We start from the raw sequence: 14,226 nt of genomic DNA, 5'->3' as shown, positions 1-14,226 counted from the left end.
GGGGCTCCCGCGTCTCTCATTGGTGAACAGTGCAGGGTTCGCTCAGCCCCGCCCCCGCCTTGGCTGTTGGTGCGAGCTCCAGTGGGCGCTAGCTGATTGGCCTTCAGCTCTGTCAATCCGAAGCTAGAGGCCCCAAAATTGACGGGGGAGGGAAGACGGTGGATAAGGAGGAAAGGAGGCGTGGGGGACGTGTGGTTGCCCAAAGAAGTGTTAAGAATTTTGCAATCGGCCTTAGTAAGGAGGCCTGGGTAAAAGGAGGAGGAGCCACGAGGCGTGGGGAATGGACTCCGGAGTTCTGGGAACTCATCTTCCAGAGCAGCCTGGATGGGCGGGGCCTGAAAAGTGACGCCGCGCCCTGAAAAGTGACGCCGCGCCCCACCAGGAGAACCACCGAGATATTTGGAGGACCTGGCAGTCTAGAGGGGCCAGAACGCCTCGTTCCCAGCGCGTTTCCGTTTCCGCTAGGATATTGGCGGTTGGTGAGCATGATGGCAACCGTGGTGAGTGTCGGCGTGCGGAGGGCTAAGGAGTCTCAAGGAGGAGGGGGCTGGACGGGGACTCTTGGATCTTAGCGGAGAGGAGGCTGGGGGCCTGGACTCCTGGTTCTGAGGAAGGAGGGAGCTGGGGGCCCGGGCTTCTGGATCTGAGGGAGGAAAAAAGAAGGGACTAGGATACCGGCATCCTGGGTTCAAGTGAATACTTACGGTCTCAGTGGTCAAATCTGACTCCATCATCTTCTAGGAACTCCAACTTCCAATCCTCTGGGCGCAAGTAGTGGCCAGTTCTCCAGTCCTTTGCCTTAAAGTCTGATGAGGGTTGTAGTGTCTTGGGCTCCAAGCCATCCAGCAGTCTTGGGTTGTTGATGGTGTGAATAGTACCTGAGTACAAGGGAGAAACACAGGCGGGGACCTGCCCAATGCGCTTCAGATCGTGGAGTTGCTTATTGAGTCTTGAGCCAAAAGAGAGAGTGTTGAGAACCCAGAGGGTGTCAGTAGAGAGCGGAAAGGGCCGGGGGCACAGAGGCTTAGGAACTTGTCATGGGATTGTTTTAGCCATTTTCATATTCCCAGCATTTCATCAGGACATGCCCAACGTGGATGCTCAATAAGTTAGCACTTGAATGTATGCATGTGAACTCCATAAAGGAGAGACCAGGTACACTGGGCCAGGCACCTAGTACTTTTCTGAGAAACATCTAAATGAAGAAGGGATGTAGCCGTAGCTTGGCGGTTGGACGTGGCTTCCAGATGCCTCGGTTCCCATGGTGACCCCAGTCAAGATGGGGCTAGGGTCGGGATGAGAGTTAACTGGTGCCTGAGGGGCGACTTGTGAGTGTTTCTGTTGTCATGGCAAAGGGGGTGGATGGGGAAGCGGAAGAGGAAAGGGCAGTGGCCACACTCCTGAGACCCAGTCTGCATGGGTGTGGATGAAGTATTGGGAGTATGAGGGGATGGTAGCTCAGTTTTGTTTCCATGGGATCAGCAGGCAGCGCGGGGTAAGAGAGGCTTATGGTGAAAGGAAAGGTTTTGTGCGAGGCAGGTCAGTTTATGTTGGGATTCCTGGACCAATGTGTATTTTTTGTCTCGAGTAGAGTCTGATAGGCTGTATAGGGGTGGGTGAGAGTATGTTCTCAATCTTCTGATAGGGGTTTAGGGGCAGTGACCAACCTCCTATGAGGAGGAGTAAGTGGGAGAGTTCACAAACAGCAAGGGAGGAGGCTTGTGACCATGCCACGGTCAGGAAGTCTGAACTCTTGGTTCCAGAGAGAGGAGGGTTTTCCTTGGGTTGGATGCCTGCATCTCCTCTCATTCTGGTTAGGAGACCTGTGAGGAGGAAGAGGGTTGGGGGCAGGTGGCCAAGGAGCTGGGTCAGCGTGCTGGCTTCTTAGGCCTCCCTTTCTTTATTCACCCCAGGCAACCTCTAATCTACTTTGTGTCTCTAGATTTATTTATTCTGGATATTTCATATAAACGGAAGCATACAACATGTGACCTTTTGTGTCTGGCTTCTTTCACTCAGCATAATGTTTTCAAGGTTCATCCACGTTGTAGCATGGATCAGAATTTCATCCCTTTTTTAAAAGAAATATTATTTACTTATTTATATAAATTTATTTATTTTTTTGGCTGCGTTGGGTCTTTTTTTTATTTTTAAGAATTGTATGCTGCGTTGGGTCTTCATTGCTGTGCGTGGGCTTTCTTTAGTTGCGGTGAGCGGGGGCTACTCTTCATTGCGGTGCGCGGGCTTCTTGTTGCAGTGGCTTCTCTTGTTGCGGAGCATGGGCTCTAAGCGCACGGGCTTCAGTAGTTGTGGCTCGCGGGCTCTAGAGCGCAGGCTCAGTAGTTGTGGTGCACAGGCTTAGTTGCTCTGCGACATGTGGGATCTTCCCGGACCAGGGCTTGAACCCGTGTCTCCTGCATTGGCAGGCGGATTCTTAACCACTGCGCCACCAGGGAAGTCCCTTCATCCCTTTTAATGGCTGAATAATATTCCGTTTTATGGCTACCCCATATTTTGTTTATCTATCCGTTGATGGATGTTTTGGGTTTTTTCCACCTCTTGGTTATAAATAACACTGCCATGAATATCTGAGTGGATCTCCATTCGGTTCTTGAATTGTCCCAGGCGGTGTTTACTCATCTCTCTCCCCCACGTGAGAAGGGATAATGTCTGACTTTGCTCTTTGGAAAGCTGAGGACACAGGAGACCTCAGTTCCTGCTTGTTGAGTGAACGCAGCACTTCAGGGCGTCATTCATTCAAACTCCAAACACTGAGCCCCAAGGGAGACCAGTGAGTTGTGGGCTGTGCCCTTCATGGCACTCACATCCATTGGAGCCAAGAACATTGATCCAACAGTCTACCTTGTGAGTGTGAGATCAGACTCCCAAAAGAGGCCCTTCCTTCTCTCTGGATATCCAGAGACCCTAGAACTAGCCGGGCAGGGGCTGAGGTCAGGGAGGGCCTCCCTTAATGAGTGACGCTTGATCTGATTCAGTGAGGGGGGTGGGGAGAGCAGGCCAGACCAGGGACCTGCACATGCAAAGGCTTAGTGACAGAGAGCTGGGGCAGCGAGGCGCAAGGGGGGCCAGAACACGTCCAAGTTAATGCCCACTCTGCATCTGTCCTTGCAGCTCTGGGGGACAGGGAGAACTTCTTCCTTCAGCAAATAATTCCTGGGCACCAAACATGGGCCCAGCCCTGGGCACGGGGCTGTGAACGAGACAGACACAGTCCTTGGCTTCCTGGGACTGACGGTATAATGGGGTCAACCCACCAGCCCTAGTGGGTGACAGCTGAGGAGGATCTGGTGTTTGGGATGCCAGCCTGTCTGTGGGGAGGAGTGGAAAGGACTGTCTTGTGGGAGGCGGGCAGGAGGGACAGAGGAGGGGTTGTTGAAAGCTGGGACCGCAAAGGCTCTTACTGATGCGTCTTCCTCCAACCCCAGACAGCCACAACCAAGGTCCCAGAGATCCGCGACGTGACGAGGATTGAGCGTATCGGTGAGTGAGCGTGGGTCAGGAATAGGACCTAGCCCCTGCCTGCCCCCTGTACCCCTGACAGAGCCAGCTTACCCAGGGCCCCCAAGAGGGAGTCGGCCTGCACACCATCCCACCATCCCCCGTCCCTGCTATCTAAGGAGGGAGGTTCCTGAGTTCCAGAGCAGGTCAGATGGCTGGGGGTGGGGGTGGGGTAGACCATGCCAGGCCTCAACCCCAGGCGGTACTGCTGCTGGCTTGGCTTCCCTGGCGGGGCTCCCTGATGCCCCAGCATCCTGCTTGGAAATCGTGAAGGTGGATATTTGCTGAGTGCTGACTGGGGTTGGCCCTGCACTGACTGTCCCAAACACCAGGCACACGCATCATCTCTTTGAGGGCAGGGACCTGGTCTGTCTCCTTCCTAGCGGTGTCCCCAGCACAGGCCCTGGCAGACCAGACGCTCCACAGATAACTGTTGAATATGAGTTTGCATCCCTCAAATCCTTACAGTAGCCCCACAAGGTGCCTCTTGTGACTGTCATCCCATTTTTAGCTGAGGTGACCAAGACTCAGAGCAGGGAAGCCCCTGGTCCCAGCTCACCTGGGACCAGGAAGTTGGGCTGTAGTGGCAACAGCAGGGTGCAGCCTTTGCAAAGAGCCTGACTTGCAAGGAGGAGACTACACTTATTTGTTCACATTCATTCATTCAGAGCTTCCAGAAGAGGCAGTAAAGGGCTGCTGGCTATGAACCTGGGTTCTGGAAGCACGCTGCTGGGTGCCACTTCTGAGCCGTGTAGTGAGGGGCTAGTTGCTCTCTGTGCCTCAGTTTCCTTACCTGCAAAATGGTGGGAGAGTAGTTCACCTCCTCAGTTGACATAAGATACAATAAGGTAAAGCACTTAGCTATCAAGGGCCAGCCCTGCTGGGAGCTGAGGACCCAGGAGACTCTAGCTGCACCCAGTCCCTGCCCTCAGCCTACCTACAGGCCAGCACAGGGGTTGACACATCTTTCCTTAAAGTGCCAGATAGTAAATCTTCTCTGTTGAAAGTAATCAATTCTGCTGCAGCAATGCGAGAGCACCCCCAGATGGTATGTGAACGAATGGATGTGGCTGTGTGCCAATAAAACTTTATTTACAAAAACAAGTGCCCACCCACAGGCTGTAGTTTGCCCAGCCCTGGTCTAGTGTAAAGCATTGGAATCCTGCGTCTTCACCTCTCACTGGCCGTGTGGTCTTGGGCAAGGGACCTAACCTCTCTGAACTCCTCCTCGCCTCCATGTCAATGAGGGCCTGGGGGCGATTATTGAGCCCTGGCCATGATCCAGGGTGATAATAGCTGAGACTCTTGTTCTCAGAGTTACATGGAATGAGATTAGAACCTGGGAGGTCACTCAGGCCACCACGTAGCCTAAGAGCCGTTCTTATTTACTGAGCATTTACCATGTCCGGCCATCCTCCCAGTGAGGTGGGGAATCGAGGTGCCCCTGTGCCCGAGGAGGAAACCAGGGCTCGGCGGGGAAGCCCCTCAGGCCACACGTCGACACGAGCTGGCTGGTAACCGTGTCTTCTGGTTCTTTCCCCACACACAGGCGCTCACTCCCATATCCGGGGGCTGGGGCTAGACGATGCCTTGGAGCCACGGCAGGTAGAGCCCAGGGGGCCGGGGTGGGAAGGCTGCTCCATGGGGGCCTCGGGCAGAGGGGACCCAGGGCTGTGGGGAATATGGGGACTGCGTTATGATCTTCCAGACCTTTGTGCTGTATTTATAAAATTCAGCCGCATGTGCAGTTTTATCGGTCTTTAAAAAATGGGGGTGGAAAAGGCTTTTTTGGCTTTTTTCTGAAGTCCCTGCCAACATGTCCTGTTTGATCTCATCAGCCTGGAGGTGGTAGAAATGCAGTAGTAGCCCAGGAGGAAGTCACCTTGTGTGCTCTGTCACCTCCCACCCCCAGGCTTCCCAGGGCATGGTGGGCCAGCTGGCAGCCCGGAGGGCAGCTGGCGTGGTGCTAGAGATGATCCGGGAAGGGAAGATCGCCGGCCGGGCGGTCCTCATCGCCGGCCAGCCGGGTACTGGGAAGACGGCCATTGCCATGGGTAAGACACCTCTCAGGGCAGGATCTCTTCTGGCCTTGCCAGATGATCCCTACCGTGTAAGTCAGGGTTGGGGTTCAGCCATGTCTAACAGCTCAAAATGGCAGTGCCTTAAACACTATGGGTTTATTCTCTCCCATAGAATAATCTGAATGTAGGCCAATTCAGCCTTGTTGAACAGTGAAGGCTCCTACCTTCCTGCCTCCACATCACTTGCTTCCATGTCAGGGTCACCTCATGTTGCAAGAAGATGGCCTACGCTCCAGCCTTCCCATCCATACTCCATATGGGAAGAAGGAGAAAGAGGAATTGCAATGAGGGTGTACCTCCAAGAGGTAGCTCCCTTTAAGCAGCTGTCTTGGGACTCCCACACTCTCTTGCTTATATTTTATTGACTAGAACTTAATGGCTACACTCTGCTGCACAAGACAGTGAGACATTAAAACTTATTTTAATATTTTAATTGGGATCACTGCTACCCTAATAAAATGGGGGTTCTGGAACAAAGGAAGATGGGAAAGATGGGCATTGCGTAGACAGCCAGCAGTCTCTTTTGCAATGCATTAGTGATTTAAGATCTTTTTACTCACAACTGTCCCTCATCCTTGTTGAGCTCCTATTCATCCTTCAAAACCCTACCCAGGCATCTTTTCCTCATTGAAGCTTTCCTGGACTCTCCTCTCTTCCCACTCATTCCCACGTTTGTGCCTTGACTGTGGGGCCAGGCAGTGAGAATCAAGGTAATAGCTAGGTCTGCAGTTAAGATAAAGTAGCACTCATTCGGGTACCCTGGTGTGCCAGGCCCTGGACCAGACACTGCAGACACTAAGATGATTAAGACCAAAATCCTGACTTTAAGAAGTTTCCGGCCTGGGGGAGGTGTTCGTGGACACGGTACCGTCCAGGGTGATGAACAGAGGAGGCTTCTACCTCCGATGAGGGGTGGTGGGGAGAGAAAACGGGGTGGCGGTTGTCGGGAGAGACTTCCCAGGTGAGTCAGAACCTGAACTAAGACTTGTAGGATGTCTGGGAGTCTCCTGGACAGACGGTAGGGAGCAGGACACCCAGGCACAGAGTGTGACACACATCTGTAAAGGGGACCAAGGAGAGTTCCCAGCTCACACTGGTCAGGAGGGTTCGGTGACTTCCTGTCCGGGAGACTTGGCTCAGAGCTGGGCAGAGCCCTCAGGAAGGGGAGCTGGCAGAGGGGCTCAGCGCTTGGAGTGACGGCAGGAATGGCCCCGCTGTCTACCAGCCAGCTCCAGGCCCCAAGCCATAGAGGAGGCCCGTCCCTGTGCTGGTTCCAGACCGTGACGGAGTCATGGTTGAGCACCAGTGTATCCCTGCCTGCCCTCGTAATCGCTCCTGTGCAGGGTGCCATCCCGTGCCAGTGCTTGTCATGTTATCGGTCCCATTACACAGAGGGGCAAACCGCCTTGGGGAGCAGACTTCTCAAGGTCACCCGGTGCTAAGCCCTGGAGCCGGGATTCAAACCTACACAGTCTGACTCTCTTACCTTCAATTTCAGCCCCTTGTCTCCACCCCTGCTCATCACCCCCAAGCCCTGAGGCTAAACAGCTCTTAGCGGTTAGGAGGAAGGCTTGGCAAGATTACAGAGTCAAGGTTTGCCCTCTGGGCAGCGCAGGGTTCTGATCCTCCCCATGCGGCCCTCTGTCCCCTGCCTTCTCTGCGTCTCCTTGTCTGCCCCTCAGCACCCTGCCCCTCTCTCCTGCTCTCCTGCCTGAGGAGGGAGAAGAGCTGGTTTGCCACAGAGCGGGTATTGGGGACCTGGTGCCAGGGCTGCCCCCACCTACCCAGGCTGCCTCCCCTCCTTCCCAGGCATGGCACAGGCCCTGGGCCCTGACACTCCGTTCACAGCCATCGCCGGCAGTGAGATCTTCTCCCTGGAGATGAGCAAAACAGAGGCGCTGACACAGGCCTTCCGGCGCTCCATCGGTGTGCGCATCAAGTAAGCAGGGTGTGATGCCAGGTCCCAGCGGCCTTGGGACGTCCCCCCTACCCCCGGCCCTGGCCAGCTCATCCTGCACCCAAGGGCTCACGGGAGTTGGCAGTTCCTGAGGGCCCAGGCCTCAGGCTCTCTCCTTAGATCTGTTCTCTGCCCAGGGAGGAGACTGAGATTATCGAAGGGGAGGTGGTGGAGATCCAGATTGATCGGCCAGCAACGGGCACGGTGAGTCTGCTCCCGAGTCTAGTCTACCCCCGAGGCTGGAGGGTGGAGGTCAACCTGCACTTTTAACACCTGTGAACAGCCTCCTAAATTAGTCTCATCCATTGCAATTAAATTTTGAATTTTAAAAACATGGTAGGAGAATCTTTAAATATAGGGAAAGCTATTCTCCAGATAGTTCTTTAAATTAGATTTTGATTACAGCAGAAATCCGTGGATACATCCTCCCTTTAAAAATGAACAACCAAAACTCGCTTTAACTCCCACCCCAATCCCAGTCCTTTTATGCTGCCACCTGTCCCTACAAAGGAAGCACCTCACTATGGAAACAATTCCAGGAAACAGGAGAGACTCCAATATGCTGGGAAAAGCCCAGACTTGGTGACTGTTCATCTTGTGAGGAGAGGCGTGGCATTTTGTTTTCTTAGCTTATCTCGTGGGGAGGGGCGTGGCATTTTTTGTTTTCTTAGTTGTGTTTAGCTGAGTTCTTCTGGGTTTGTGATCGACAAAAACCGCCTTTCATTTGGGTATAGAAAAGGAGTGTTACCCCTTTGGAGTGGGGCCCCTTTGGCCATTCTGTGAGACCTTAGGTCCCTGTTGTTTTTATAGATTTTGTCTTTTAGGTTTTTGTTTGTTTCTTTACTGGATTTTTAATAATAGCTTTATTAATGTGCAGTTGACAGCCAATAAGCCACGCCCTTGAAGGTTTACAAGATGTTAGACTTTGACACACATGCACCCAGGAAGCTGTCACTGCAGTTGTGACAATGGATATCTTCGTCAAGCCCCCAAAGCTGCCCCATGTCATGCTTGTTCTGTAGCTGTGTTAGGGAGACATTGGGCCCGTCTCTGAGGCCCTTGCCTGGCATGTCACCCCTCAGGGCTCCAAGGTGGGCAAGCTAACCCTCAAGACCACAGAGATGGAGACCATATACGACCTGGGCACTAAGATGATCGAGTCCCTGACCAAGGACAAGGTCCAGGCTGGGTGAGCAGTGGGGTCCGCACCAGGTGGTCAGGGTAGGGGAGCTCTGGCCCTTCCTTTCCTCACCCCCACCCTTCATCCCCTGCAGGGATGTGATCACCATTGACAAGGCCACGGGCAAGATCTCCAAGCTGGGACGCTCGTTCACACGCGCTCGAGACTATGACGCCATGGGCTCCCAGGTGGGCCAGGGCTCCAGGTCCCCTCGGTCAGGCACCAGGATGTTTCTCTCTCCTCTATCACCCCAGGGCCTACAGGGTCTGGATCCTCCTGTCACCCCAACCCCATGTCCCTGGTACTCCTGGTTCTTCACTGTACCCTCTAGGACAGCTGGGGTCCCTCAGCTTGGCACTTGGCTCATGGTTTCCGGGGTCCTCCAGGAACCCCCATATCCTTCAGTGCTGTTGACTGCCCTGGTCTTGACTACCCCTTGGGCCTGGGGTTTCTGGGTGACCCCCATCTGGATTCTTAGTTCCATTCCAGGGAGCCCCAGTCTCCCTCAGACGGCCCCTTGGGCCCCCCCTTCATGCTCTTTTCTGCCCTTGTCCACACCGAACCCCACCCCGGCCCCATAGACCAAGTTCGTGCAGTGCCCAGACGGGGAGCTCCAGAAACGCAAGGAGGTGGTGCACACGGTGTCCCTGCACGAGATTGACGTCATCAACTCCCGCACCCAGGGCTTCCTGGCCCTCTTCTCAGGTGAGGCCCAGCCTTCGTCTCCCCCCGCCCCGGGGGGCCTGGCAGCTCCCCTCTCCCTCTCCCATCCACCAGTACGACCCCCCCGTGACGATGGCTTTTCCCCTCTTCCCCCATCCCTGTTCTCTGACTCCTGTTCTCCATCTGTCAGTGTGGTTCGTCTCTCCCCCTGTGTTGCCTCTCTGGGACATCTCCGACTCCCTGGCCCTCCCGTCGTGCTGCCACTCCAGGGGCTTGGTCTCTCTTCCCTCTGTCCCTGGCGTCCCATCCTTCTGCATCTTGGTCCACCCTCCGGCCCTGGATCCCTGTCTTGTCTCTGACACCCCGCCTCCCACAGGTGACACAGGGGAGATCAAGTCAGAAGTCCGAGAGCAGATCAATGCCAAGGTGGCCGAGTGGCGGGAGGAAGGCAAGGCGGAGATCATCCCCGGCGTGAGTACCGGGACGGGGCCACGGCAGGTGACGTTGCGGTGGGGGAGAAGAGGGGACACAGGAGGTGGGTTTGACATCCGCTCCCCTGACCCCCAGGTGCTATTTATCGACGAGGTCCACATGCTGGACATTGAGAGCTTCTCGTTCCTCAACCGGGCCCTGGAGAGTGACATGGCGCCTGTCCTCATCATGGCCACCAACCGCGGCATCACCCGGTGAGCCACTGCCGGCCCCTCAGAGGCCCCTGGGGAGAACGGGGACCTCTGGGTGGTGGGAACGGTCACTGGGTAATCAGGGCACGTTTGGTGAGCACCTCGTTAGGGAGGGGTGGGCTTGGCTATTCCCAAGCTCTGTGGCCCAGGCAAGACAGTGTACTTTCCCCTCAAACTAAAGTAGGTGGCTGGTCAGGGCTGGTGGGCAACTCTGCTCCACAAGGAAGTCCAGGTGCCATGTTCTTTCTGTTTTCTTGTTCCGGTAGCCCTTAAGGCTCCAGTTCCCAAACTGTGTGCCAAGGCACCCCAGGGTACTGCAGAGAACACAGGAGTGCTGTGGGATGTTTTTTTGTTTTTTGTTTTTTTTTAATTTTTGGCTGCACTGGGTCTTCGTTGCTGTGCGCAGGCTTTCTCTAGTTGCGGCAAGCGGGAACAAGTCTTAGTTGCGGTGCACGGGCTTTTCATTATGGTGGCTTCTCTTGTTGCAGAGCATGGGCTCTAGGCATGCGGGCTCAGTAGTTGTGGAGCCAGGCTGTAGAACGCAGGCTCAGTAGTTGTGGTGCATGGGCTTAGTTGCTCCGTGGCATGTGGGATCTTCCCGGACAAGGGCTCGAACCCATGTCCCCTGCATTGGCAGGCAGATTCTTAACCACTGTGCCACCAGGAAAGCCCCTGTGGGATGTTTTAAGGTTTTAAGGGATGCACAGTGACATGTTTTGGACGCTGCAGAAACTACTACAATTAAGTTGCTTATACCTAACTGCTTAATAGAAATAAAGGGAACGAAGCTTAGTATTTCTCTTGACCTAAGGATACCATGGAAAAATTCCTGAGACATGAAGGGTACCAGACGCCATAAAGCTTGGGAACCTCTGCCCTAGGGTGTCGCTGTGCCATGTCCTCCCTGCTGGCTCTTCCCCACCTCATCTACGTTTCAAGAGTCCACAGGAAGGGAGAAGAAAGTGGAGGGCAGAGAGCCCGCAAGAGGCTGGGGCCCAAAGGCTGCACTCAGCATGGCCACCTGGACCCATTACCCAGGGCTGCTCAGGTGTGTGGCAGCACCTGGCTGCATGGTAGCCCAGGGACCAGCACCTCCAGGGCAGCAGCCTTGTGCCAGCTGTAGTGCAGGGAAGACAGGGGCATGGCTACCAGGGGCAGCAGGCAGGTTGTCCTTGGCTCTGTGCTTGGCCCTTTTCCAGGATGAACTGCTCGGCCCCCTCAAAAGAATCTCGGGAGGTAATATTGTCTCAGCCCTGCTTTATTTTTTTTATTATTTTTTTGGCAATGCGTCACAGCTTGCAGGATCTTAGTTCCCCAATCAAGGATCAAACCCATGCCCCCTGCAATGGAAGCGTGGAGTCCTAACCACCCGTACCACCAGGGAATTCTCTCAGCCCCGTTTTAAAGATGGGGACAGCAAGGCCTGGTAACTTGCCCAAGGTCACACGTAGAAGGTGGCAGGGCCAGAATTTGGTATCCAGATGACAGGGTTGATTGAGACCAGCTGAGAGCATGTTTGTAGCAGCTGCAGGTCAGGCTGTGGGAACAGGGGTGTCTCCTATGAGGGGCAGCAAATGCAGTCATTCCTCTGCAGATTCCGTATTCGTGGATCTGCTTACTCGCTACAGTTGATTTGTAGCCTCCAAATTGGTATCCATCACACTTTGGCGGTCATTCACAAGCGTGTGCAGAGCAGGAAAAAATTGAATCGCCCATGGCAGACCGTCCAGGCGAGGGTCAAAGCAGGCAGTGCTTTGCCTCCTAGTTTCAGTTCACGTGCTGTAAATAAGTGTCCTTTTCCTGATCTGTTTAGTGCGACATTTGTCACATTGTATGCTTTTTGTTCCTGGTCATTTTGCTGTTTGAAATGGCCCCCAGCTGTCCAGTGTTGCTAAGCGCAAGAAGGCAGGGATGTGCCGTACAGAGAAAACACATGTGTTAGATGAGCTTCCTTCAGGCACGAGTTCAAGTGCTATTGGCTATGAGTTCAGCATGAATAAGTCAATAATATATATTGAATAAGGTGTCTTTAACCTGAAACCGGGCTATCTATTGGTTGGTTGCCAAAAATTGTGACCAGAGGCTCACAAGAGCCTAACCCTGTATTTGCTAATTGAGTGTTCGCCTCCACTTTGTAGAACGCAGCTACCATGAATAATTGGAATCTGCTGTTTCCTAGCACCACGTGCCGGGCCTTGTGCTGGGCCAGGTGCAGCCGGGGACAGGACCGGCACAGTTGCATCCCTTGTGGAGCCCTGTGTCAAGCAGAGGAGTGGGACCTTGATCCAGTAATCCTGGGCACAGATATCTAGCTAAAACCAGCTCAGCTCCAGGGGGATTGATGCAGTCAGGGGGTGGCTGCGCCATCGGGCAGTGACACCAGCGCGGAGCTGAAGGCTAACCGGTATTTGGTCCAGTGAGCGGGCTGTGGCCGAGGGGGTTGGTAGGGGTGGGATGTTCTGAGTAGAGGGAATGGAGAGCCAGGTTCTAAGAGCATCACCCTGACAGCTTCCCTTCCCCCTTCTCCCCAGGATCCGGGGCACCAGCTACCAGAGCCCCCACGGCATCCCCATTGACCTGCTGGACCGCCTGCTTATCGTCTCGACCTCTCCCTACAGCGAGAAAGACACAAAGCAGATCCTCCGCATTCGGTGCGGGTGGGGGGGCCCCCCTGGCCTTCCAGGGCAGGACCAGGCTGCAGGCCTGAGAGGCAGGGCTGGTGTCCACCCTGTTTGACACGTGGCAACACTGAGGTCTGAGGGGGAGGTCACTGGGCCTGCCAGAAGCAGGACTGGGCTGGGCATCCAAGCAGTGGCCTATGATGGGAGGATGCTCTTTGGAGAAGGGAGGGGTTGTGCCGGTGACTGACCTTGTGGAAAGAGCCCTGGAAGGGAGAGGCTCAGGAGGCCCAAGGTTTGGGCCCAGCCTGTGCCTCGGTGGCTCTTCTGTGCATCTGAGGACGTGGACTCCACGTGTATCCCAGAGGTCCAGCAGTGCCATGGCCCTGGCTGAATGCCACCTACGCCCCCTGCCCGCAGGTGTGAGGAGGAAGACGTGGAGATGAGTGAGGACGCCTACACAGTGCTGACCCGCATTGGGCTGGAGACCTCGCTGCGCTACGCCATCCAGCTCATCACGGCCGCCAGCCTGGTGTGCCGGAAACGCAAGGTCAGCGGCTGCGTCTGCCCAGGGGTCAGATGAGCGAGTGGAGGACATGCTACTACTCCCAGGGCTTTCCCTGGGCAGTTGCATTTAGTCTCAGAACCCAAATTTTCAAAGGCAGGGGACTTTGGTCTCTCGGGTTAATTTCTGTGGCTCCCAGCCTGACACACGGGAGGTGCTGAGTAAATATCTATTGGCTGCAAGTTGATGCCGTTAAGTCCATTTTACAGATGAAGAAACTGAGGGGTGGGGGGGCTTCCCTGGTGGCGCAGTGGTTGAGAGTCCGCCTGCCGATGCAGGGGATGCGGGTTCATGCCCCGGTCCGGGAAGATCCCACGTGCCATGGAGCGGCTGGGCCCATGATCCATGGCTGCTGAGCCTGCGCGTCCGGAGCCTGTGCTCCGCACCGGGAGAGGCCACAACAGTGAGAGGCCCACGTACCGCAAAAAAACAAACAAAAAAAGAAACTGAGCGGTGGGGAGGTGGGGCCCACAGCCACGAGGTGGCCACGGCAGGATTTGAATCCAGGCGACCTGGCCCCAGAGTCCTCACCCTGACCCACCTCCTGGGAGGGGCCCCACTGAGGTCTCAATTCCCCTATCAGGGCACCGAGGTACAGGTGGATGACATCAAGCGGGTCTACTCGCTCTTCCTGGATGAGTCGCGCTCCACGCAGTACATGAAGGAGTACCAGGACGCCTTCCTCTTCAATGAGCTCAGTGAGTGTCCCCCTCCCCGCCTGCCCCAGAGAGGGAGGAGGGAGCCCAGCCTGGAGAGCTCAGGCCCTGCCCTCGGGGCCACACTGACCATGTGTCCTTCCTTCTCCCGACAGAAGGTGAAACCATGGACACCTCCTGAGCTGATATCACCTTCACCCCCGCTTCCCCATTTTCTCCCAGAGTTCTGACACTGTGACTTTGTATAAAATGGTTCTGAAACTGGACCTATTGTGTGTGTTGTGTGTGCGTGTGCACGTACACA

At 55.0% G+C, this 14,226-nt stretch overlaps 1 protein-coding gene across 2 annotated transcripts; it reads left to right on the top strand.

The window, feature by feature from the left end:
- Positions 1 to 153: 153 nt before the first annotated feature.
- RUVBL2 (RuvB like AAA ATPase 2) lies at positions 154 to 14,188 on the top strand. 2 transcript variants are annotated; one of them, XM_067721195.1, is made up of 15 exons: positions 154 to 500; positions 3,447 to 3,501; positions 5,069 to 5,124; positions 5,432 to 5,573; positions 7,410 to 7,539; positions 7,695 to 7,761; positions 8,640 to 8,746; positions 8,832 to 8,925; positions 9,319 to 9,442; positions 9,777 to 9,871; positions 9,968 to 10,086; positions 12,615 to 12,734; positions 13,122 to 13,251; positions 13,850 to 13,964; positions 14,078 to 14,188. In XM_067721195.1, exons 1-15 carry the CDS (start codon positions 486 to 488, stop codon positions 14,101 to 14,103), a joined length of 1,395 nt encoding a protein of 464 aa, XP_067577296.1. In that variant the 5' UTR covers positions 154 to 485; the 3' UTR covers positions 14,104 to 14,188. The 2 variants fall into 2 exon arrangements, with proteins under 2 accessions (XP_067577296.1, XP_067577297.1); XM_067721196.1 differs by lacking the exons at positions 154 to 500; positions 5,069 to 5,124.
- The last annotated feature ends 38 nt before the right edge of the window (positions 14,189 to 14,226 follow it).

This window comes from Pseudorca crassidens, chromosome 20 (genome assembly GCF_039906515.1).
Source record: "Pseudorca crassidens isolate mPseCra1 chromosome 20, mPseCra1.hap1, whole genome shotgun sequence".
NCBI lineage: Eukaryota > Metazoa > Chordata > Mammalia > Artiodactyla > Delphinidae > Pseudorca > Pseudorca crassidens.
Note: the sequence above shows the minus strand (reverse complement) of the source record. Positions and strands in the feature narration are given on the sequence as shown.

Bases quoted from the DNA above. Each gene is read 5' to 3' on its own strand.
- RUVBL2 (XM_067721195.1), top strand. The intron at 7,762-8,639 runs GTGAGTCTGCTC...GTCACCCCTCAG, and splicing joins ATCGGCCAGCAACGGGCACG to GGCTCCAAGGTGGGCAAGCT. The intron at 9,872-9,967 runs GTGAGTACCGGG...CCTGACCCCCAG, and splicing joins AGGCGGAGATCATCCCCGGC to GTGCTATTTATCGACGAGGT.